Here is a 25,429-nt window from a genome sequence, read left to right on the forward strand (position 1 = left end):
ACCCAGAAAAATTACACACGATTTATGACGAATTTAATTTCAAATTATAGTCGCATGAAAAGTTATCTATATTTTCTAAATCCTTATTAAATTGTTCTTCTATTATGGGTAGAGTTTCACGTGAAAATGAAGTATACAGCTGGGAATCGTCAGCATATTGTTGTAACATTGAGTGCTTTATGCAGGATTTCATATCTGCAACATACAATGAAAAAAGCAACGGCCCAAGTGGGCAACTTACTTGCCTATAGTTTAACTTGCTCCCTAATTAAAAAAAATTAAATTAACATTAATCAATCAGCTTGATTTTCTAGAGCTAAAACAGCCTCTGCTTTATATCCAAATTGCCTTGAAGGATGAACCCGTTAGATATTAAACTCAAAGAGAATAATTTACACAATTAAAACAAAAAAAAGAACAAAGCTAGGGAGTGTTATGTATGTACATAATAGTATATAAAATTATGGTTCAACGCATAAGATTACGAATTCTTCGAACTCGGGGATTTACGATGCAAAAGATGCTAATTAAGAGGTTAAATTTAACGAGATCGAAGATGGAATATTAAACTCGGGAAATACGTGATTCTTTTTATGAACGACTAGTTCTTTTTCATGTTGTGTGGTTGAAGATAAAAGTTCGGAAAACAAAATAGTTAATTGGTTATTTACTTATATTAATTGGTCAAGCCGTAAGTTTATTTATTTGGACAAGACCGTTTACAATCAATCAATTAATCAGATATGCTTTATTGTCAGAAAATTTAAAAATTTTGTAGACAAAGCTATACATAAAAAGCAAAACACAGAAATATATAAATCAAAATACAAGTACTAAATAAATATATTCAAAACAAAAGACATAAATATACCTGGTCAAATTTCCTATACTTAATGTAAAAAGTAAGAAAATAGGAAAGTAAATAAAAATAGTAACAAGAAAGTAAAAATAAAAAAAGTAACAAAAACAGTCAAAAACATTAATACAATGTTTAAAGAGTCATAAAAAATTTAATAATTAGCCAGTGCGTGCATGATACTCAAAAATTAATATTAAAAATTAAAAAAAAAATCATCTACTGCATATAAAGCTCTGTAAGTTTTCATTAGAGAGATGAAAGTGGATCATGAGAAGGTGTTATAGTAGTCATTAGGTTTTTAGCCACGTTTATAAAGTAATCGTTGAGATTCTCAGGTGAAAAGGGTATAGTGCTAGTTGAAGAAGGCTTATTTCTTAATTTGTTAATAATAGACCATGTTTCTTTAGCAACGTTACCAGAATTAGCCAGCCTGCTATTATAATAAATATCTTTTGCGGCTTTTATTGCTTTTCGATATAATTTCCTGTATAGCCTTACATAATTATGAAAAAATATGGTGTCCGAAAATTTTTTTAGGTATGATAAAGAGCGCATGTTCCTTGCAGACACAGGTAAGCCTTTAGTGGACCAGGGTTTATGATGCTTAATTTTGATGGGTCTATAAGGAAAGGACTTATTCGCAATACTTGACAATTCTAGAAAACTCACCATCGATATTAACAGAGATAAGACCCCAGTCAGCTGTTTGGCATAGATTCTTGAACTTCAAAAAATTTTTTTTACCAAAAATACGACCTAATTTACGTAAATTATTTTTGCTTAAAGTGTCAATAGTAAATCTGGCTAAAACAGCTTCATGGTCAGAAAAACCTGAATTGAGAACAGTAGAATCAACGAAGTTCAGAGTAAAAAATGACACGATATAGTCAATGGTGCTGGAACTATTTTTAGTTATTCTGGTTGGTGAATTTAAATGCATTAAAAAACCCATTGAATCGAAAATAGACTGAAGAGATTCTTGAGCAACACACACAATGTAGTAGTCAATATTAAGGTCGCCACACAAAATTAATTTACTTTTTAGAGGCATGGATTCTAGCAAGCTTAGAAGTTTTAGACAGAAAGTCTGTAAATCAGCGTCAGGTGTTCTATAAACACAAACAATACAGAGGTCATTTAACTTATGGTGAACGATGGAAAATTCAAAAACTTTTTCAGATAATAAGTTATCAAACTTAGTCACTGGTGAAAAATCGGTGATTGTAGACATTATCATAAGTACCTCCATGGGATAAATTACTTCTGTTAAATCTTGCTATTGTAGTGTAATTTTTAATAAAGACAGGTTCATCTATGTTTAACCAATGTTCAGTTATAGCAACAATTTCTGGAAAATTTAGCTCTTCCAATAAAAGAAATAGATCATTAGTTTTGCGTCTTAAGGACTGACTATTAAGTAGAAATACACTAATCTTGCTATTGTCCGATTTATCAGAGGGTGCTTGATCCTCTTTTCGCGTCACTTTATCTAAAAATTTTTATTTCTAGATGGGGAACCGCTAGAAAAATAGTTAGCATGACTTTCCCTAACTTTTTGAAGCCGTAAAAGTCTTTCAGATGAAAAAAATGATCTAAAAGCAGAGAGGTCTTCTTCAATTTCATCCGAGCCAATACCATAGACGTCGTGGAAGCGGTTATAAAGACGTCGCAGCGAATCTAAGTCAGTAGGTAATCCCTCAGATGCCAGCATTAATTTGACACTGGTGTTGGTGTGCCCTTCAAAACATACATTCGAGGGTTGGTCGTGGAGGTATGCCAGATAGAGCCTCAGAGTTTTTAAGATAGATGGGTCTCTCAGTCTAGCCAGCAAGTAACGTCCATTATCAGCATCCGAACTTTGGGACAACCGCACTATTGGTGGAATCATCGGGTCCATTTGTAACCCATCATCGTCCTTGGCCTTCTCCACAAACTTGATGGTGACTTGCTCCCGTCCTAGTGACTTGCTTGCAGCTATCGCCTCTTTATCGGAGCCAATCGGCCGAACAACCAACGGCGACAATGGACACACTTCAAGACCATCATTTACAGTACCAGGTGGCTAAGTATTTGGCTTTTTCAGCTGGATAAAAAGATCCTCATTTTGAACGCAATGGAAAACATCGGATAAAGTCAGCAGTTCCAAGTATTTCTTTGATGGAGTGAGCAAGTTGATTTACTGTGTAGTGGGATGGAATGTTGGATACCACTACATAATGCCATTCCTTTCTAGCAATGATTTTATGAGACGTACGAGATTTTGATTGTGAAGAAGTAGAAATCTCCGTGATCTTGTAGGTCTGGGTGGAAATGGACTTTTTTTATGGAGGCGGGATGTATTTGGTAAAACTTGGTATATTTTTTACGCCTATTTTTTCTATTTTAAGTGCCATTTGATTGTATATATTTGATATACTAGAATGTGTTTTTAGAGTAGGTTTTTTAAACAGGCCAAAGTTTTGAATTGATTTTTGATTTTGATTTGTCAACGTTTAAAGGGACCGCTAGATCAGTTTATTTTTATGGGAATCAGTGCAGGAGTACTAGTAAGGCCAACCCAAAACGATATGTTAAAACATATTGCTGAAACAGGACTAAATTTTTCACTGGACCTATACTCATCTATTGTCAAACCTCCTTCGCACAAACGGGGCTATCGTTTGGTGTAAAAAGTAAAAATTCCAGGTCAACTGGATTAATTCCTGGCACATTTACTGAATTACTTGTCTATCTGATAGACAGTTTCTTTTTACAACTATCAAACGAGTATAAACTCGTTCAAGGGCTGCGGAGCTGCAGACCGACCTCCCCCCCAAAAAAATCCATTGAATTAAAACAGATAAGGTTTTTAGGAAAACTACTCTCATAATCTTCAGTATATACAACAACAATATCAAAGGCTGGCTCGAAGGGACTACCTAAAAAGACACATTGATATTGCAAAGGGAATCCACCAAGCACTCGATCAGAATCTCAGCCTAAAAGAAAAAACGTACCACATCATGAGGATAAATATAAATAAACCTAGGGATTTTATAGAAAATGACCAGATTAAAGTATATTGTAATAAGGCAATAATAATTAAATAAAGTTAATGTTTCCGTAGGAATGTTGACCATGTGACGAGTACGTTTTAGGCTCCGCCTCGATTGAAAGCGTTCAGTCCTCCGCCGGACCTATTGACAACTTTACGTACACTTTCTAGAAAAATCTCCTAGCCCAGTGTTTTAAACCTTTCACATTATTATTACGTAAATGATTATTTCATACTATGGGGATTTTAGCTATGAAAATAAGGCAACTTTTTATTATATTATACAGTATTTTATTGCTATATAATGTAAAGTAAATATTAAGATAATGGAAGTGGCATTCTCTGCCATAAACTATGCGTATAAAAAAATATTGATTTGACCTCCATTCACTAAAAAAATAGAGTAGTCATATTGTTTTTTTATAAACTGAAGCTTTTATTGCATTATGGGTTATGTTCCCAAACAGTCATACGTCATGGGTACGTAATGTTTAGGTCCATTGTAATAAAAGTATGTACGTAATTCGTAGGTACATTACTTACGTCTCGCGGACGTACATACATGTTCACATAAATACTTTAGCTAAAAAATATTTTAGCTCCTATGTATTACACAAGAATTAGAAAAAACATTTAAATTTTTGTTACTATACAAAACTATATGTCGGGAAAGAATTTTTTTTCAAATATACGTATTTTTAAATACTCCAAAGTTTTATTTTCAATATTTTTAATTTCAGTAAACAGAAAAACATCTCTTTGCATGCCTCTTTGCTTTGATAGAAAAAGTCAATGAATTCGAACGAATGAAATGAAATGAGGAACCTTTGTCTAAAATTTCATAGTTCTAACTGCTTTAGTTCTTGAGCCATAGACATTTTGCCACTTTTTTAGAGAAAAAAAATTGTCTCTTTTAAACATTGTTTTTTACACCTTTCAGTACACTTTTCAGAAAAATGCTAAGACAGGTGTCTAATGAAATGAAATGAGGAACGTTCGTTCAAAATTTCATAGTTCTCACTGCTTTAGTTCTTGAGCTAGACACTTTGCAACTTTTTTAGGAAAAAAAATTAGTCACCCTTAATTTTTTTTTAGAAGTTTTAGGACACTTAACAAAAATCCTTAGATAGATGTCGAATGAAATTAGATGAAGAACTTTTGTACAAAATTTCATAATTCTAACTGCTTTGGTTCTCAAACTCAAGACACTTCAAGTTTTCTAGAAAAAAAATTAGCGACCCTTAAAAAAAAAATTCCAACTTCCAGGAAAAATTCAACAATACCGGGTTTTAGCTTGACCCACCGTTGAGTAATTTATTTAGTGACTGAACTCTTAACCAGAGTTTGACATCTTTACACCATAGGTATTCCGGACAACCCGGAATGGCGGTAGTGTTGGTAAGAGAATGAAACTGCACACCACGTTATCAAGAAACGCCCAAGTTCAAATCTGGATAACACTTACAGTTTACCCAGCAACATTCGGTCTTTCAAACTAGAATGCCTCATTGGTTTTTTCAAAGCTATTAGGAGACATATTCGGCTTTCCACTACCTTACAAATGAATTCAATAGGGCTGATATAAGAAGATGTGTGAGAAGAAAAAAACAACAGTCAGAAGTAGCCGTTTATTAATTATTATAATCGTTTTATTAAAAAAAACGTACAAATAGACAAAATATAGAGTAGACTAAAATACTCACAGTCAATAATTAAATTTAAGCAATAAAAACTAACAATATTCTAAGTATTATGGTAAATTAACTTAAAAAAAAACGAGTCATCAAATGCATTGCACCAAAGTTATCTATATATCATATCGATATGATTTCTATGAATGCTATCCTGCTAAATTTTTCACAAAATTGCATTTGTCTTCAAGGTGCTTGAGTGGATTCAATCAATACTTATCCAGTTGATTTTAAGTCATTAACTGCCTTTAAGGTCTTCAATACTCTTTCCAAAGAATTAGAAAATATCTTACAGGCAGTTAGGTTTGCCCAGGGTGTTCGACTGCCTGGAAGTAAATCAATATTTTTATCTACTTACATAATTTAATCCATAAGATTTCTGTGAATGCTACCCTGATAAATTTTTCACAAAATTGCATTTGTCTTCCAGGTGTTTGAATGGATTCAATCAATACTTATACAGTTGAATCTAACTCATTAACTGCCTTTAAGGTCTTCAATGCTTTTTCCAAAAAATTGGAAAATATCTTACAGGCAGTTGGGTTTGCCCAGGGAGTTCGACTGCCTGGAAGAAAATCAATATTTTTATCTACTTACGTGAAGAAATCCTTAATCCAAAAATCGAGATGGTGGTGAGGTTTGCTACTCTAACCTTGATCTTGCAAACTGAATATAGCTGACTTTTCTATAAAGAAAAATGGATTTTAACTGATCTAGGAGACCATGTGAGGACATTGCATAAATATGCCCAGAATATTTAATTGGCATATTCATATATGCCAGGAATGTTTCACATAGCTCACTTGACATATGATATATAGGCATATTTCGGGGATATCTTTTTATTTTCTATAATATATGCTTGGCATCTATATGCCCGGAATATTTAATTATTTATATAGGGTGTCAATTTGAAAAGTGTCTCACAAAATATAAGAGATCGAAAATCCGTTTAGGGATAACTAAATTATAATCACCATATTTTTGTCAAGGGTTGAGTCATCCCTAAAACCCCTCTTACTACAACATTCAAATTGAACCACCCTCTGATATAAAAATTTAAATTAAAGCTCTTTTTGAGTATATTCATCTTCAAGAAAAGCCTCATTTACTTACTATACTCAATAAAACCTTGAATTGAAAATTTAAAAGAGGGTTATGGTTAATATATCGTGGTTCTATAGTTCCATCACTCTATATCTAAAACGTATTCCAAATTGCATTTTTTAAACTCATAAACCATTAAATTTATTTTTTTTTTAATTTATGGAGACTCAATTTCTTATTCTTCTCCTAAAAATAAACGCGCGTGTTCTTTATTAAAATATATTAGAAAAGTGAATATTCTCTGCATGTCTGTTAAAAATATGCCAAGAATATTGCTTTTGCTTATCTGATATTTGGCATGTTCGTGGAATATTCCAGACATATTGCAATATATTTCGTCAAACGAGATATGGATGGCATATTCCACGCATATTGGGTATTTGTATTCCTTCCAACATGAACACAATTGTTTAAGAAAAGCTCTTGTGTATTAAATTTGCTTAATGCCTAACATATTTTGGAAACTCAGTGAGGGACTATAGATGGTCTATCTGATTGACTTTCTTTTCCAGGTTTGTCTCCCAGGTTCGATGGAATCAATTCTCGATATCTGCTTTTTAAATCTGATTTTTCCTTTACAATGAAATGTAAGAATCTTATAAATCTTGATTCATACCACTCTGTACTGTTCGTTAGTCTGTTCTAGTTTGGAGTATGCTAGTTCCGTGTGGTCTCCATTTTATAAATCGCGTATTGAAAATATTGAGAAAGTCCAAAATAAATTCTTAAGAAATTGTTCTTTTAAACTTTCCAAAGGTTCCATTAGCACTGATTACAAGTCGGTCATGTCAGTTCTCTCTTTGGACCCGCTTGAGTTAAGGCGTAATAATTCAGACTTGTGTTTTATTTTTAAATTAATATCTGGCATGAGTGATTGTGATTATCTTTTAAATAGGCTGAATTTTCGGGCGCAAAAATTGACTAGACTTGGACAGCACAATCCTATAAATAGAATGCAACGTTCTTTCGATAGGTATAGTCTTGACTTGCATTTTTTGGAGTTCTCTCAAATTAATTAGTGACTTTAACAGATTTCTTTAAATTAATTTGTAACATTGATTTATGTCTTATTATTCTTTAGCTTAAGTTGTATTAATATTAGTATCTTTTGTAATATTTTATTTTTGTAAAATTGGTGGATACCGTCTATTAATAAATAAATAGATATAAAAAATTATTTAGTCTCGAATTCACTCTCCTGTTGAACTGGTACTGCTTTATTGAAATAAACCTAAATGTTTAACTTCACTTTTGACTTTTTATTAAGATATTAAATTCAATGCAGATTTTACTTAGTCAATAATAATTATCTCCTAAACTGAAGTTGGGAATTACCGTTTGTCTAATGCTGATTAAAATGTCAATGTTGCCAACTTTTTTTCTGCTGTAGTATACCATTGCATGGCTATAAAAATATCATCTTTTGGACCCAGTTGGGTCTCCAAGGAGCTAAATAATTATTTATTATTTTACTAGATAAAAGCCAAGAATTTACATTCTGTATAGCTCGATGAACTAAGTAGGCATTACAATATATTTTAATAAATCTTCAAATGTCAGCTTCCAAATTTAAACACTAAACATTTCCAATTTGTACAGACGATTCTTAAAACAGTTTACAGAAGGACCAGTTATGACATCTGCGGGTAACGAATTCTAAACATCGAACACTCTATTTAGCACAAACATTTGTCGTGTTTTTGTTTTATAAATCTCTATTAATAATCTGTTTTTTTTATAATCTTACTGCACAGAATATTTCTCTATAAACTAAACTAACTTGTATAATTAGATTGGTCCTCAATTATAGCAATTATGTTAGTAAGGCTCTATCTTTTCTCAATCCATGCTCCACTTTACTTACCGAAAATCGCTTACTGCAAACGAACAAAACATATTGTTTACAGAATCCAGTCAACAGAATCTCAAACAAGTATGTAGTGAATCTTGATTTTTTCTGCTGCTCATTAAATTCCTTTAAAAAATCCCGCAATTAATTGATTTTAAGCAAGTCTATTTTATAGGGATAAAAATATGACCGAAATAAAAAAAACAAATTGTCATAAATAGCCGTTTATTAAGTATTATAATCGTTATATAAAAAAAACATACAAAATATAGAGTAGACTAAAATACTCACAGTCAATAATTAAATATAAACAGTAAAAACTAACAATACTCTTACGCCAAACTATTACGCTAAGTAATACGGTAAATTAAGTTAAAAAAAAAGAAACACGAATCATCGAATGCATTGCCTCAAAGCGCTCGGTTTTGTCCGGACCGCGTTTTCCTTATCCTTGTTCTTCACCGGGTCTTTGACGAAACATTTCCATAGTCTCAGGGTCTCGTCCGCACCGGCGGACAAGATTGTGGTGCCATCTGGCGACATGGCGAGGTGCAGAACTCTTGCTGTGTGACCACTTAACTCGGCAACCTAAATAAAATATCCAAATAATTGATGTTATTATGGAATAAACATATCGATTATTCGATATAAATTGGAACGATGTTTTTGAAACAGACAATCCAGAAGAAGCCTATATACTTTTCATAAATACTTTTTTTAGAATTTGTAAAATAACAACAATTTCTTACAATAAAGTTAACAATAAACAAATCCACCCTAATCGACAGGAAAAGAATTTAATGCAGAACGAGTGACAGATCACAATTTTGTATTAATACATGGTATTAACTTTGCCCCAAAATAAAATGAAGTATATTAACTAAGATAGAAAACTAAATAAAAATACAACAATATTGACCAAGACATGTTTGAGCCTGATGCTCTGGATTTGCCTTGGCATGAAATATACAACAACCGATTAGTCGATGATGTAATTACAATTTTGTACTCTCAGATGAAACATGCTGCTCTAAAAACAAGAAAAATTACTCCATGGATAACATCTTATAAATCAAATTGAGTGACAAAGCACACAAAAATTAGTATGACAAATAAATTTCCTTTAATGATAGTTTTCGTATGTAATCTAATAAGAAACGCACAATTTCTAGAAGATTTAGACTGTAATAGAAAATATGTTCTTTATTACTTTTTCCAAAATATTGGAAAGGGAAAATCTAATTCTCATTTATATATCTTTATCTCATTTTGAAAATTAGAAGAGGATGGGAATAACATGATTTTTTTCGGGTATAATAAGACACATTACGAGAGAAAAACAGTAATTTCAGAAGATCCAAGCCCTATTTAGAAAATGCAACGATGATATAGAAAATAGGTGAAAAATGTAATTCTCATTATTATATATGTATTGTTATACAGTATACTCGCGGTAACGTGAACTTACGATTTTACGAACAACTCATTAATGTGAACAGCAATATTTTTCTATGTTAATTCTATAGTGTGAACAAACCCATATTTCGATAATGTGAATTTTAAGAAATCTTTAGTAATCCTGTGCAGACTTGTCTAGGCTTGTTAGTGGATATTGGGTTTACGCATTTGAAACGTTGTTTGGTCATTTAGTTGATGTTTATTAGATAAGAGAGAGTCTCGCAGTGGCCTTTTAAAATGGTTAGAATTAATAAGAATTGTTTAACTCTTTATGAGAAATCAAAAATTTTGGAAGAGCACAAAAATGGTATGAGTGTTACTGCACTAGCAAAGAAATATCAAATAGCGAAATGAACTATTTGTGCAATTAAAAATAAAGAGGAAAGCATTCTAAAAGTTGTTGGAGAGACCAAAGACCCAAGACCTAACAGTGCAGAAAACCCCAAGATGGAAACTTTGCTGTATAAATGGTTTACCAAACAGCGTGAACGAAATTTGCCAGTTACGGATGATATGCTTAAAGAAAGGCTCTAGATTTACATAGAAAATTAAAACTCAACGATAAATTTAATGCAAGCGATGGATGGCTTCAAAAATTTTAATAGCGATATGGTATAAGGCTGCTTAAAATTGCAAGAGAAAATTTGTCCTCGCATTGTAAATCCCTTTATTGAAGGCTTAAGAAAAAAGATGAAGCAGCTTAATCTTCTCAGCATGAAGATCAAATTTATAATGCAGATGAGACGGGTTTATATTGAAAGTTATTGCCAGATAGAACCTATGTTGCAATTTTTGAAAAAACGGCGCCTGGTCTAAAAGTAACTAAACAAAGAATAACTCTTTTGGGGTGCACAAATGCTACAGGATCACACAAACTAACGCCTTTAGTACTAGGAAAAGCAAAATCACCCAGATGTTTTAAAGGATTTGATAATCCAGTCATCTAAAGCAAAAGCACTAAAAATGCCTGGATGACGCAGATTTTTAAAAATTTTTTTTTAAGCATTTTGTTCCAGAAGTAAGTGAAAGTTTTGTTTGCTTTTTAATTTTTTTTAAACTAAATTGGGTTTTTAGGTTAAATCATTTTTACAAAGCAAAAACCTTCCTTTAAAAGCCGTTCTCCTGTTAGACAATGCCCCTTCGCATCCACCGGCAGACGAATTAAAAACTTCTGAAGAAACACATTTTTGTTGTCTACATGCCTCCAAATGTTACACCATTAATTCAACCATTAGACCAAAATGTTTTGCGAATAACCAAACTATTTTACAGAAAAGGCCTATTAAGTGCAATTGTATCAAAGGGTCAAGGAGTAGCTGAGGCCCTAAAAGTTATAACTTTAAGAGATGCTATTATGCAATTGCATATGGCCTGGCAAAAAATAGAGCCTTCAGTAATTTCAAAATGTTGGAATAATATTTTGGGAAAAATTTTTGGAGGAGGATGACCCATCTTTAGGTCGACTAAAAGAGATGTGGGAAAATGATGTTAGAGCAGCTGCAGTTAATGAAACCATTACATTGCTTCAAACGATTGAACAGGTATTATTTAGTGCTAGTTACTCCTTTTAATTTTCGATTTTTGGAAATTAAAAGAAGAAAGCCTGTAATAGTTTTAGAATTTCATTGAGATATGATTGTTTTTAGATTGATTATAATCCCAAAGACATTGAGGAACGGAATACAGACGCAGTGGAGGAAAATCTCGAGAGCAATGATTCAGAAGATAGTGACTTTTGAAGAAAAAAAATTACGAATTTGGAGGCTCTTGCAGCCTTGAAAATTGTCACACAATGGGCCAATCAAAACTATGCCGACGTAAAGGACATTATTACACTAAAAGGTTTAGAATAAAAGGCTGTAGCCTTAAACTTGTCGCAAAAAAAAATTACATCTTTTTTTAAATAAAACTTTTGTATAATGCTTAAAACTGTAATAAATAAATTTATGAATAAATAAAAACATAAATAGAGTACAATGTAGTTCCCTTTTATTTTAATTTTCGCAATTTTTAATATAATCTCCATAATGTGAACTAAGTCGAAATTTCTTTGAGTTCACATTAACGCGAGCCTAATGTATATCTCATTCTGAAATTTAGAGGAGGACGGAAATAAAATGATGTTTTTCGGGTATAATTAGACATATTACGAGAGAAAAACAGTAATTTCAGAAGATCCAAGCCCTATTTAGGAAATGAAACGATGATATAGAAAATAGGTGGAAAAATCTAATTCTCATTTATATATCTTTATCTCATTCTGAAATTTAGAAGAGGAAGGAAATAAAATGATATTTTTCGGGTATAATTAGACATATTACGAGAGAAAAACAGTAATTTCAGAAGATCCAAGCCCTATTTAGGAAACGCAACGATGATATAGAAAAAAGGTGGAAAAATCTAATTCTCATTTATATATCTTTATCTCATTCTGAAATTTAGAAGAGGAAGGAAATAAAATGATGTTTTTCAGGTATAATTAGACATATTACGAGAGAAAAACAGTAATTTCAGAAGATCCAAGCCCTATTTAGGAAATGAAACGATGAGATAGAAAATAGGTGGAAAAATCTAATTCTCATTTATATATCTTTATCTCATTCTGAAATTTAGAAGAGGAAGGAAATAAAATGATGTTTTTCGGATATAATTAGACACATTACGATAGAAAAATACTAATTCCAACGGATCCAAACCCTATTTAGAAAATGAAACGCTGATATAGAAAAATAGGTGAAAAATCGAATTCTCGAATCAATTAATTAAATCAGATTTATCAAGTAATGTAAAATTTAATTTATTGGATGAAGTATTAGAAAAAATATTTGTTGTAAAATAAACTCCTTGTGTCAGGAATCAGCCAAATTATGAGGTACATCAGAATCTATGTTATGTAAAAGATTTAACTTGTTGACAGTGGACCAGAACAGATTTTACAGGCCTTTGTTGATCAAATATAAGTTTTTTCCTCATATTATGGCATGTTTCAAATAGTTGCTTAAAACTTGATAATACTGAAAGAATAATACTTTCTGTTTTACACATATTTTATATCCGTTAATTTCAAAATCTTGTTCCAAAGCAAAAACCGATTTTTTGTTAATGCGTTATTATCGTTAAAATGTCAAGAACCAAAAAGGATTATCGATTTTCCATAGTAAGCAGAATAATTTATCAATTTCAATCAGGAATTGAGCAGTTTGGTTTTTAAGAATAACTTACCTTAGTCATTGCCGGATATTTCCATATTATTACTTCATTATTAGCAAATCCATGACCGGATACGAGTTCCTTGTAGTTCTGAGACCATAAAACTGAGCAAACCTATAGGCAGTATTAAAGAAATGATTATAAAACATGAAAGATCAATAAACCTTAAATCAAGAAATTTAAAAGTAGGGGTTTAGTGCAAAGATTCGCACTCACTAAAATGAAATAGTGAAACCATGCACAGAAAATTTATTCAATTTAGCCTTCTCTATACAAGCAACTGTGAGTGCCTAAATAATAACAACCGTCAATTCCTTACCTGTGACTTTGTATCGATAGAATTCACACAGGCTCCGGTATTACAATTCCAAATGCGAATGTGCCGGTCCGCTGTACCGCCGCCACTGGCAAGAATATGGGGCTGCCACGGACACCAAGCCAACGCTTTCACGGCGGCGTTGTGTTGCGTGAAAGAGTGCAGCGGCGCGCCTTCGGAGTGATGTCCCTCGTTCACTGCGGCCCAAACGTTTAAGACGTTATCGTTACCGCCACTGGCCAAATATTTTCCATCCGGTGACCATTTTAAACCGCATACTTCGCGGGTATGCGCTAGAAAAATCATCATGGTAAAATCGAGAAAGAACTTAATCAGGGTCTTAACTTTGCACCAGTTTAAAACTCCAAAAACAACTGGAAGGATTATAATAGGTGTTGAATTAAGTTTATTTATTTATGAACTCTACAGTAAAAAAACATATATAGGGAAGTTTACGAAGCAAGTAAATAATTTACAGTATTCCTATTGTACTATTTGCCTTAAATAAGTAATACAGTGAAACTTCTCTAACTCGAATCTTCAAGGGACAGACTAAAAAATTCATACAGAAAAAAAGGCCTAATTAAGGGGTTATTGTTTATTAGTACCAAAAAAAGTATCTTCTTCGTATAAAACTAAAATTTTGTATGTTGTATGTGTTACATAATATGTATGCATATCAATATGTTTATAAATTTTTTTAAAGAAGTCAGTTATTTTTTTTTGTGTGAAATTGGTCCATTTTTCCTTATCTATAAAATCTTCTAATAAATTTAAAGAATTGTGTATTTCATATGGAATATTTTCTCTGGATAAAATAAAACATCTTATCATTTCAATAGCAGAAATCGTCTCGTCAATTGTAGGTGTCGGAACAGTCTCACCTTCGCTTTGGCCATCATCTTCATTTTCTTCAGGGTCTAAAACAATACAAAACAACTCTTACAATCTAAAAAGGCATAATCTAGACTAGCCTACCTTTTTTATTTGGAACAAGATTTTCTATTACGCTTTCTAGGATCTCTTCATCAGTTGGAAAACCTGTTGTTTGTACATTATCATCAATCGTCACATACTCTTCAAATGAAACATCACTCATGTTTATAGCCCTTCTGTATGAGGTCCACAGGGTTTTTAATTCAGATAATGAAACAAGGTCATCCTCGTCCCAGTTATCAGCATCTTGTTGAACTTTATCTTTAACAAATCCTACTTTTCTAAAGCAATTAGCAATGGTTTGTTCTTTTACGTCCAGAGTCCACGTTTTATTAAGATCTTGAATTGCGTCAAGTAACGTCACAGTTGTAGGAGTTGCCACTTCCATATGGGCTAAAACTTTCATAACAATCCGCTTCCTATAATGTTGCTTCAAATTTTTTATAATTCCTTGATCCATGGGTTGTAAGATTGACGTAAGGTTAGGCGGAAAATATTCAAGTTTAATATTTTTTAACTTAGATTCAACAGACTTGGGATGTGCAGGACAATTATCAACGAATAGTAAAACTTTTCTTCTTTGGGCTGCAAATTTCTTATCAAGCTTTAATAGCCATTTTTCATAAATCTCACTTGTCATCCATGCTTTTTTATTAAACTCATAGTCCACTGCAAATGATTTAATGCCCTTAAAACAACGTGGATTCTTTGACTTACCAATGATTAGCAACCTAAGCTTTTCAGTCCCACTCATATTACTTCCAACCATAACTGTAATTCGTTCCTTGCTGTTTTTGCCACCATGGCATTTTTGTCCTTTAAATGCTAGTGTTTTGTTGGGTAAACATTTAAAGAAAACTCCTGTTTCATCAACATTAAAAATGTCATCCTTATCATATTGACCGATCAGAGTGGGCAATACATTCTTTTGCCATTCTTCACAAGACGCCAAATCTGCAGAAGCACTTTCACCACATAAAGACATTTGAACGATGTTATGCCTAGTTTTAAACTTATCTAACCATCCTATGCTAGCTGCAAAATCGTCCCGCCCTAAAGCAGTTGCAAACTCCTTAGCTTTTTCTCTTATAAGAGTTCCAAATAGAGGGAGATTTTTATTTCGTGCCGTAGTAACCCACTTAAGCATTGCTTCATCAATATCTTCATTCACACAAGGTGTAAGCCTTCTCCTCTTACAGTTTGAAGCGTAATCATCTTTTTTTTCTAAAAGTCTATCCTTGTTTTTTAGGATCGTTGACAGAGTATTGGGTGGTATCCCAAACTGTTCGGCAATATCCTTCTTTTTCTTTTCACCTTTTTCCACTTCAGCAATTAATTTCAATTTCTCACATAATGGTAAGCACTTTAAATTTCTCTTAGCCATAATTATTTTTAATAAAAACAAATTGTCTTAATTCGCATACGCACCAAAAAACTGTAACCACAAAACCGCCACGTCGCGATGAGAGCCTTTTTCCGTTTGAACTAATAAAAAGAAAAATGATGCAATAGCAAATCCATGTAACAAACAGATTTTTTCCTAGAAAAATGTCTGTACTTCCCCGCAAAATTCGAGTTAGCCATCGGCAATGCGTTAAACGTTATTTCGACTTATAGAAAAATTCGAGATAGAGAAATTCGACTTATAGAGATAAAATATCATATAAACTTGATGATACCTTTTTTGGTAGTATAAAATATTCGAATTAGGGAATATTTCGAGATAAAGAAGTTCGAATTAGAGGAGTTTTACTGTAGATGAATTAAAAATATCACATTCACTTTCCAAATTATTGTAGAGGCGACACATGGATAGGACAGGAGAATTTAGGTAATAGTTGGTTTGAGCACACTCCACAGTAAATAGCAATGGACATCTTGTCCGGTACACAGGTACATTAAGAGTTATCATACCCAACAAATTAGGATCGTCTATTTCGCTTCTAATTAATTTGGACAAAAATGTTCACCAAATGAAATTTATTCATTATCTCCAACTTGGGAATATCTTAACCGTTTATTCTGCACTCTCTCAATATTTAAAATATGCAAGTTGTAACAAGGGCACCAAACAATCAAACAATACTCCAAAATGCTTCTTATCTATGACACATAGAGAGTTTTAACACAGTTAGTATTAGTAAAACTCTTACAACTTCTTACTATAAGTCTATATAATTTTGTTGCCTTACTTATAACGGTGTAAATGAGTTTTAGAATTGAGTTGTGCATCAAAAGTAACACTCAAATCCCACATTTCAACTAATTGAAATAATACCACCCTATTTATGCTATACTGATATTGAATTACTGGGAAAAACTTACTATGTAGCATTTATTTATATTAAAATCTAAGTTGTTAGCTACAGACCAAGAAAAAATATTATATAAGTCTTTTTGGATCATTTCACATTATTAATTTTTGCATACAGTTTCATATCATCTGCATAGAACAGAACTTTAAAATTAGCGATTACTTGAATTAGGTCATTGATGAACAAAATGAACATTAGAAGTCCTAAAATTGAGCCCCGTGGCACGCCAGATGAGGCAAAAAAATAATCTGAGTGATAGCCCTTGATGACAACTTTCTGGCGTCTATTTTCTAAATATCTGTAAATCCTTTATTCAGAAATCAAAACAATTAACAAGTTATAATAGGTAACAATATACAGTAAACTATAATATAAAATAAACTATAATATAAAATCCGAATTAAGGTAATCTCCTAAGCAATACTTATAGTATTGGTACCGGAAATGACGCCCATAATTTCAATCAAAAATAAAAATAACAAAACATATACTCTCTTAAGCTTAAAAAAAAACAAAAAAAAACCCTATCCAACACAATTTAAATGTTTAAAAATAGTTATACATAGTCCCAATTAACAAGGAATAATTTTAATCTTTTTACAAACAAATTGTACGATTTTAAATTCTTTAGTTCTGATGGTAATCCTTTATAAACCTGTGTAGCTGCAGCCAGTGGACTTTTCAGTGCCTTATCTGTTCTAGCATTGTCCAAACGTATTGGATTTATATTTAAGATTTATTATCTTATATATTAATTTACATTGTTCCAAATTTAATAAATATACTATTGGTTGAACAGATAAGGATTGATAAAAGATCTTTGTTGGCGTCAAATAATCAATATTAAATAAAATTTTTAAGGTTTTTCTTTGCAGAGTTTCTATTTTAATCAAATTTGTGTTATAACATGTTCCCCATACTGGTATTTGATATCTGACCACTGAAAGAAAGAACGCATAATAAATTTTATACCTAGCATTGTCAGTTAAGAAATATTTACATTTATTAAGTGCTCCGATCAATGATATTATTTTGCTATTAATGTGTTTAATATGTTCATTCCAACTTAGTTGCTCATCCAAAAAGAGTCCTAAATATTTTATGTTATCGACTTTTTCTAAACTTTCATTATTAATTTTTATATCTATATCTGTTATTACTTTATTTTTTTGTTTAAACAATATATATTTTGTTTTGTTTGTATTAATTTTTAGGTTATTTTGTAGCAACCACTCATGATAAATTTTTAAATCATTATTGGCCAAATTTGCGGTTTCTTCTTATGTTTTTCCAGTATAAAGAAGCACTGTGTCATCTGCGAAAGTATAATACTGTCCATTTAAACCCACTAGGCGCAAGCTTAGAACAAACAATGTATAGAGCAGCGGCCCCAAAACCGAGCCCTGGGGCACTCCACAATTGTTTATTGCTATGTCACTTTTGCAAGTGACATAGCAACACATACATATTGCTTTCTATTTTCTAGATATGTTCTAATTAAATTAAGCACAGTACCCCTAAATCCCATTTGTTCAAGCTTACTAATTAATATGTTATGACTAACAACATCAAATGCCTTCCGAAGATCGATAAAAATCGCAATTACCATATTTCCTTGATCTAGTTTTTGTGAAATGAAATTGGTTAGGTCAAAAGTAGCACTAAGTGTACTACTGTTAGCTAGAAATCCATACTGAAACAAATCATACTTTACAAATCTTTCAATAAAAGAGAGCATTTTTTTTTTTATTAGTTTTTCTATTATTTTTGAAAATATGCTAAGTAATGAAATAGGTCTATAGTTATTTTTTGAAGATTTTTGCCCCGACTTATAAATAGGATACATTTTGGAAATTTTCAACTCTTCAGGAAATTCACCAGTAATAAAAACTTGATTTATTAGTTTAGCCAATATGGGAATTATGTGCTCTTTAACACTAAGCAGATCATGCACTGAGACATTGTCATGCCCAGGAGAAGCATTTCTTTTAAGGTGCAACAACGTATCATTAATTTCATTTTCATTTGTTGGACTTAAAAATAGACTTTGATTATTTACTATTTCGTTAAACACAATATTTCCATTGACATTATTTTTTCCGTTTCAGCTTCCTTAACTATTTCTAAGCCTGTTTGAGAAAAATACACATTCAACGAATTTGCAATTTCTACACGGTCTGTAATTAAATTTCCATCAATTTCCAGTTCAGATATAGCTTCTTTATTTGGAGTATTTTTTATAAATGAGTTTATAATTTTCCATTGCTTTATTGAATTATTACCTGCTTCTAACCATTTATTTTTAAAATACATGTTTTTTAAAGTTTTAATCTTGTTGTTTACTGAATTTTTAAGTTTTTGAAAGGTTTGTTTAAGATTTATGATATTAGAATCCTTTTTGTAAGCCATATAAGCTTTATCTCTTATCTTAATCAATTGCAAAAGTTCGGGAGTAACCCAATTATTATTTTGATGGCATTTAATCGTTTTAGTGGACTGAGCAGCAGTTTTTTATTTATCAATAAGGTTAATTAAGTCTGAAAATGAATTTATTGTATAATCTTGATTATCAAAATTACTAATAAAATGAGTTTTATATTTCTCATTGTTGACTCCTTTATGTTGAATGTGAATCTTTATATTATTCTGTTTTATTTTAATTTTTACATTAATTGATAATTTTCTATGATCTGAGAGAAGATTATCATGTACCCTAACATTACATCTAAAATTTAATGATGAGGAACATATTACATGATCAATAAGTGTTCCATTCAATAAAATTAAATCTTTATAATTTTTTGTTGCATAGTGAGAAGATTCGAGTAAATCAACATTCATGTCTCCTACAATAATATGATTAGATGAATATTTATTTATTATTTGTTCAAATTCTTTTAGAAAATCGTTAGTTTGGTATTGTGGAGGTCTATATATAATACTAATTTTAAGATCTTTGTTACCCACAGCAATACAAATCCAATTACACACTTTACTACTGTCACTCTTTTCAATCAGGGTGTACTTTATAGTTTTTTTTAAATAGCCACTCCCCCTCCCCTTGTTTCCCTACAAGAATGTATTGATGAATATCAATCAATTTCATAATGTGGAGTTTCATTTGAATACAACCATGTTTCACTTAACAATAAAATATCACTTGTCACTGAACACCTCAAATCATCAATTTTATTACGCACACTTTGGATGTTCATGTATTCAATGTTAATACTATTGTCTTCGTTAATTAGTTTTTTAAATCACATTCATCTTCGATCAATTTAATGCTGCTGTTATCAGTTTTACGCATCAAAATACTTCCATCTTGGCTAACCCACAAATACTTATAACCATTAGAATTTTTAAATTGTTTCGCCTTTTTAAACAGTTCAAAGTTTTGTTTTGTGAGGTCATGATTTATATATATAGGTTCCGGCTGATTAACTTGTCCAATTATTTTATCAGTCGTTACAGTTGTATTTTTTTTTATTCATCATCCATTCTTTTTTTTGCTCTGGATCATCAAAAACAACTTTAATTGGTAACGAACCTCTCTTGCTTGTTACTTCCTAATCTATAGGCTTTCTGGACTTTATTATGAGGGACTTTTCGTACATTAGCAATTTTCTTGACAATCTCAGCGACATTTTCATTATTTTTAAAGGGAACTGCATGTATAACAACATTATTCTTTAATTCATGTTGCTCTCTTTTATTCAACTGCCTCTTTATGATATAGATTTCTTTTTTAAGTTCTGCATTGATATTAACCTGCTCTTCATATTTATCAAATAGCTTGTTAAATTTAATTTCCATTTCTGAGAGCTTAGCCATTACGTTGGCTATTGTATATGTGTCTTTAGACTCTGTAGCATCTCTGGACGGGTTTGAACATTTATTACATTTCCATAAGGAATTAGATCGCTCCACCTTCTTGAAAGGCGTTTTACTTAGCTTTAAACACTCTCTGTGTGACCATTTTTCACAATGGTCACAACAGAGAGCTTCATCGTTGTCTCCCACATTCTTACGGCAAATATCACAATCGTCTGATGAAGAAGGCATATCGAACCAAAAAACCAAATATACCGCACTAGAGTTAACTAATATAAATACCTTGAAATCCAAAAACCACTGCACTACAGTTCGATATTCTACAGGTGTGCGATGCGACGAGACGGCCAAAAAATTCCCATGTATTGTTATAATTATCGTAGGTATGTACGGATATCAGTATATCGGTATACAATGGGAATCCATTGACTATCTTTAATGTTCTAATTACTTGAAACTTAGAAGCTAGACCTGAATTTCAAGTTAACCATTCACTAGAACAAACTTTACAAATACTGTATAACAAAAATTACTTATATAGGTCAATTTGATCTCAGTAAAACTTAGCAAAAAAGAGAATAACTACGGGACGCGTGTATATTAAACTGACTTGACATTTGTACCGAGAGTGATATGAGTACAATAATCATACCAAATGATTGCTAAAACCACAATGATATTCAAGTTTTTTTAAAAGTATAGTGTGTGATACTTTGTCAAAGGCCATAGTAAAATCTGTATAAACTACATGCACTTGTGATTTTTTTATCAAGACTTTCAGCAATAAATTGAGTTATTTCAGCCAAGTTGGATGCAGTTAACCTTTTCTCAAAAAAAAAACATGTTGGTAATTGCTGACCTTAGTTTTAACAAAACTATAAATATTCTCACAAATATTATGGATTCAAGTATAGTTGCTGGACATGACAGTCTTCAAAAGAATTTGCTACCAAACATCATAAAGAACCTTAAATTTCACTTTAATTACTAACCTGAAATAGTGGTAACAATATGGTCTCTCTGTCGCACATCATGATGTATTATTTGACCGCTTCTGCAGCCGCTTGACACCACATAAGAGTTCCATGCTAAAGCTCCCACTCTAGCGGAATGCCCGTTCATAATTCGCAGTCTTTTTTTTCTAGCGCAATCCCACAGCTCCACTGTGCCATGTGTGGTTCCCACTGCTAAGCAGTCACCTTCGTGGATCCAAGCTAGCGAGCAAATATAGTCGTTGCCTTCTAGTTCTAGTAGCTGGTCAATGTTTCCTGTACCTATAGGAGATAAAAGTAAAATTATTTCAATGTGATGGGTGTTATAGATGTTTAGTTAAGTTTATTTATTTACTGATTTAACTGTATATAATGGACGCTGGTGTACCCCAGGGTTCTGTTCTTGAAACAATATTGTTCCTGCTATATGTCAATGATATCTCTCAAATTCCAATTAGGGGCAAATTTACTATCTTTGCGGATGATACAACATTACTTTGGCATGACACTGACACCAAGAGATTAAGGAATATCGTTGATGAAGATTTAATTCTTGTAGTCATGGTGTGAATCTAATAGATTAACTTTTAATATTTCTAAAACTAATATATTTTAACTTTTAAATGTAACCTTGGAAGTGTCACTTTGCAAAATGAAACAATAAGTCCTTCTCAAACATGCAAATTTTTGGGCCTGACGATTGATAAGCAATTAAAATTTGAAAATCATATCTCCTCTTTATCATCCAACTGTTATGCTATTAGAGTAATAACACATTCTCTGGGACTTGATGTGGCCAAAATTGCCTACCATGCTCTTATTGAGTCTTATCTGAGATACGGTATTGTGTTTTGGGGTGTGTGCTCTCAGTATTTGTTCAGCTCTCTATTTATTTTGCGAAAAAGAGCCATACGTTACATGTGTGCAGCTCCCTTTCGTAGCCCCTGTAGGCCATTATTTTTAAAACACTCTGTCCTGACATTTCCATGCCTTTTTATTTTAGAGACTGTTTGTCTTATCCACAAAAAATATCGCCATCAGCTTGGCCCCCCCTCCTCAGGTTACAATCTCCGAACAACCTTCTCTTTACCTCTGCCTATCCCAAAAAGTGAGCAGATTAAGTCCTCTTTGGTGTACGGGGGCAGAAGGCTTTTTAACCACCTACCCCTTTATATAAGGCTAATAAATTGTGAAAAACGTTTTAGGAAAAATATAAAGAAACTCTTGCTTGCTAAAGCATTTTATTCTGTAGACGAGTTTTTAAATACAATTTTTTGACAGTGAAGAGTTTTGCGCAGCGTAATGTGAATTCTTACTATCCTTTCTTTGGGTGTGTTCTATATTCTATGTATGTAAGAATTGTTAAAATTTTTATATTTTTGTAAAAGATTATGTTGTCAACTATCTTTAAGATTTTACATAATGCTTTGTTAACAACAGATGATGTTACGTAACAATAAAGCTATTTTTGACTTTGACTATATAAATTTCTCGTGCATAAACTTTTATCAGAGTGTCGAAGGCCTTTAGGGAGGAATTGTCTGAGCATCTGGATGCTGCATTTTTTATTATTTGAGTCACACTTGAGGTTTGGCTTATATTTCCTTTATAAAAAAAGCAGTTAGGCAAATTGTTAATAAACAACTTATTCTTAAATGTAAAGAGCATATTAACCAATTCATTGCATTTGTTAATGATTTATGCTTGTTAATGAATTCATCTAGCCAAAATATGGTAAAATATGATGATGATACAGGTCTAATAATTGGTAGTAAATGTTACGACCAATTAATAGCTAAAGCAGATGAATTCCTTGACTGTGTACATCCTCATTTAGTGTTAATTAATAGATTGGTGTTGAACAAAGAGAAAACAAATGTGTTACTGTTTAGAATTAAACAATATTATCACAACACCTTGACTGGGGTTACCATATAGAACAATTAATAGAAAAATCAATCTTATTTGCTATGGTATATGAATGAAAGTTCACCGAATGTTCTGTAGTCCAAAATAGAACACCAGTACAGCACAAAAACATTTGATTATAAATATTTAACACATCTACTAGTTGTTAATCTTTTCAGAAATTTAAATCAAATATTAATAAGGTATTAGACATATTGTATGAAAAATTTTTGTATAGATTTATAATCTTTAGTACCAGTATGACCTCTTGACATTAGTCCTTTTAATGTACTTTGTCATTTGATCAGAAATAGCTTTATTATTTTTACTCTTTCTAAAAAGCCATAGTAAAGTGAAGAAATTCCTCCAACGAGCAAAAAAAGTTAATTATTAGGAGGTCTTTAACTTTATTTTTGAATACAGAAAGTGGCAGAACCTCTGCCACAATGGAAGATTATTAAAAAAACTCTCACTAGTGAGAAACTGCAGTTCTTGATCTGGAAAGTTGATAAACAGATGGAAACAAGAAGTTAGTTCTAGCAAAGCATATATAGGTATTAGCATATGTCACAAACTTAGCCACATTGAAAGAGAATTTTCAATTTCCTAAAATGGAATCTACACCACCCTCTGAATCCCAAATGAGCAATCACCTTTACACATCTTCTTTGCTATGCAAATATCAAATATCTTGTAGATTTCAAAGACATGTAAGCTGATAACACAATATGCCGTTAAATAAAATTTACTTTGTAGGTATCTCTCCTTTTTGCCACATTCATTGCGATGAGTGTGTTAAAAATTCAAAAATTGTTTTGTTCGGTAAAATCAAAATGTAAAAATACTAGAACTTGGTAAAATTAGTGTGCAATACAATTCCAAAGGGTTCATGAAATCTTAGTTTAATCATGTAATTTATGAACATACAAGGTTCTAATTTGTGCATGTTCATTTTGTTTAATAAGCTTGTTTCATTCATTAGAAAGTTTATACCTCACATCAACAGGAGAATTGAACACAAAAGCAAGAAATGTACTATGTATACAAAACTGGAATAAACAAAAAAATTTGTTCAAAAATCAATAATTACCTGCATTCCATAAATATACGTGAGATCCTAAAGCAGCAGCCAAAATATTATTAGCTCCCCAATCCATCAAGTTTAAATAAAAGTCATCAACAATATCGGGAGCATCTAGAATACGGTCAGGTGCATGTGGAATATACCGACTACTACTTTTAACAGATGCCGGAGTCCTGCTTTGTGAATAAAGCACCCTCATGGGGTTCTGAAAACCTTCGGGAGCCGTCGGAGCTTTGTTAATATAAGAAAGCACCCTCTGGTTTCCCTGAATGTTCTCGTTTATCACCCTTTGAAGTTCACTATTTGATTCTGTGTCATTATTTTCCTCTTGGGAAAGTTTGAAGTGAGCCAGATCGAGATTGCTCGCCACTCTAGATGGTATAAATCGATCTCCGCCTGGCGTCCTGGCACCCTTATTCGGAGTGGGAGTTTTTCTAGGTGTTTTCGCTTTATGGCTGGGTGTTCGGGTCGGTGTTTTACTTCTAGATCTATCACTATCACCGTTCTTAGACGGGGTTTTGGATGATAAGTTAACGCACGACGAGGATAACGATTTCTGCTTTGAGGAATTCAGACTGCTGTTATTTGATAGAGCGTTACTGTTCTTTTTCCTTTCATATCTGGGCTGGGGTCCCTTCGTTATGGGGCCCTCCAGGCTTAATATATTGTTCATATCGTTCCAGTATTTGAACTGGGACATTTTTAACGTCTTTTAGGGACTAGATTTCAGTTAAATTGTTATCAAATGTTTCTGTAATATCGAGGAATTTAAATTTGATTTGACAAGTTCCACTCCAAACTGACTGACGAACTGACCGTTAAATTTCTTTTTTTGA

At 32.0% G+C, this 25,429-nt stretch overlaps 1 protein-coding gene across 1 annotated transcript; it reads right to left on the minus strand.

Moving 5' to 3' along the window:
- Positions 1–8,748: 8,748 nt before the first annotated feature.
- Positions 8,749–25,422, minus strand: LOC126745098 (cell division cycle protein 20 homolog). The gene is made up of 5 exons (XM_050452805.1): positions 24,600–25,422; positions 21,602–21,883; positions 13,528–13,817; positions 13,221–13,322; positions 8,749–9,128 (listed from the first exon to the last, which is right to left on the minus strand). Exons 1-5 carry the CDS (start codon positions 25,291–25,293, stop codon positions 8,934–8,936), a joined length of 1,563 nt encoding a protein of 520 aa, XP_050308762.1. The 5' UTR covers positions 25,294–25,422; the 3' UTR covers positions 8,749–8,933.
- Between the last annotated feature and the right edge of the window lie 7 nt (positions 25,423–25,429).

This window comes from Anthonomus grandis, chromosome 15, assembly GCF_022605725.1.
Source record: "Anthonomus grandis grandis chromosome 15, icAntGran1.3, whole genome shotgun sequence".
Classification (NCBI taxonomy): Eukaryota; Metazoa; Arthropoda; class Insecta; order Coleoptera; family Curculionidae; genus Anthonomus; species Anthonomus grandis.

Coding starts and splice junctions, on each gene's coding strand:
- LOC126745098 (XM_050452805.1), bottom strand. CDS start 25,293: ATGTCCCAGTTCAAATACTGGAACGATATGAACAATATATTAAGCCTG. Junction 13,818..21,601: donor TATTGTTACCACTATTTCAG/GTTAGTAATTAA, acceptor TGATTTTTCTAG/CGCATACCCGCGAAGTATGC. Junction 9,129..13,220: donor AATATCCGGCAATGACTAAG/GTAAGTTATTCT, acceptor TATTTTATTTAG/GTTGCCGAGTTAAGTGGTCA.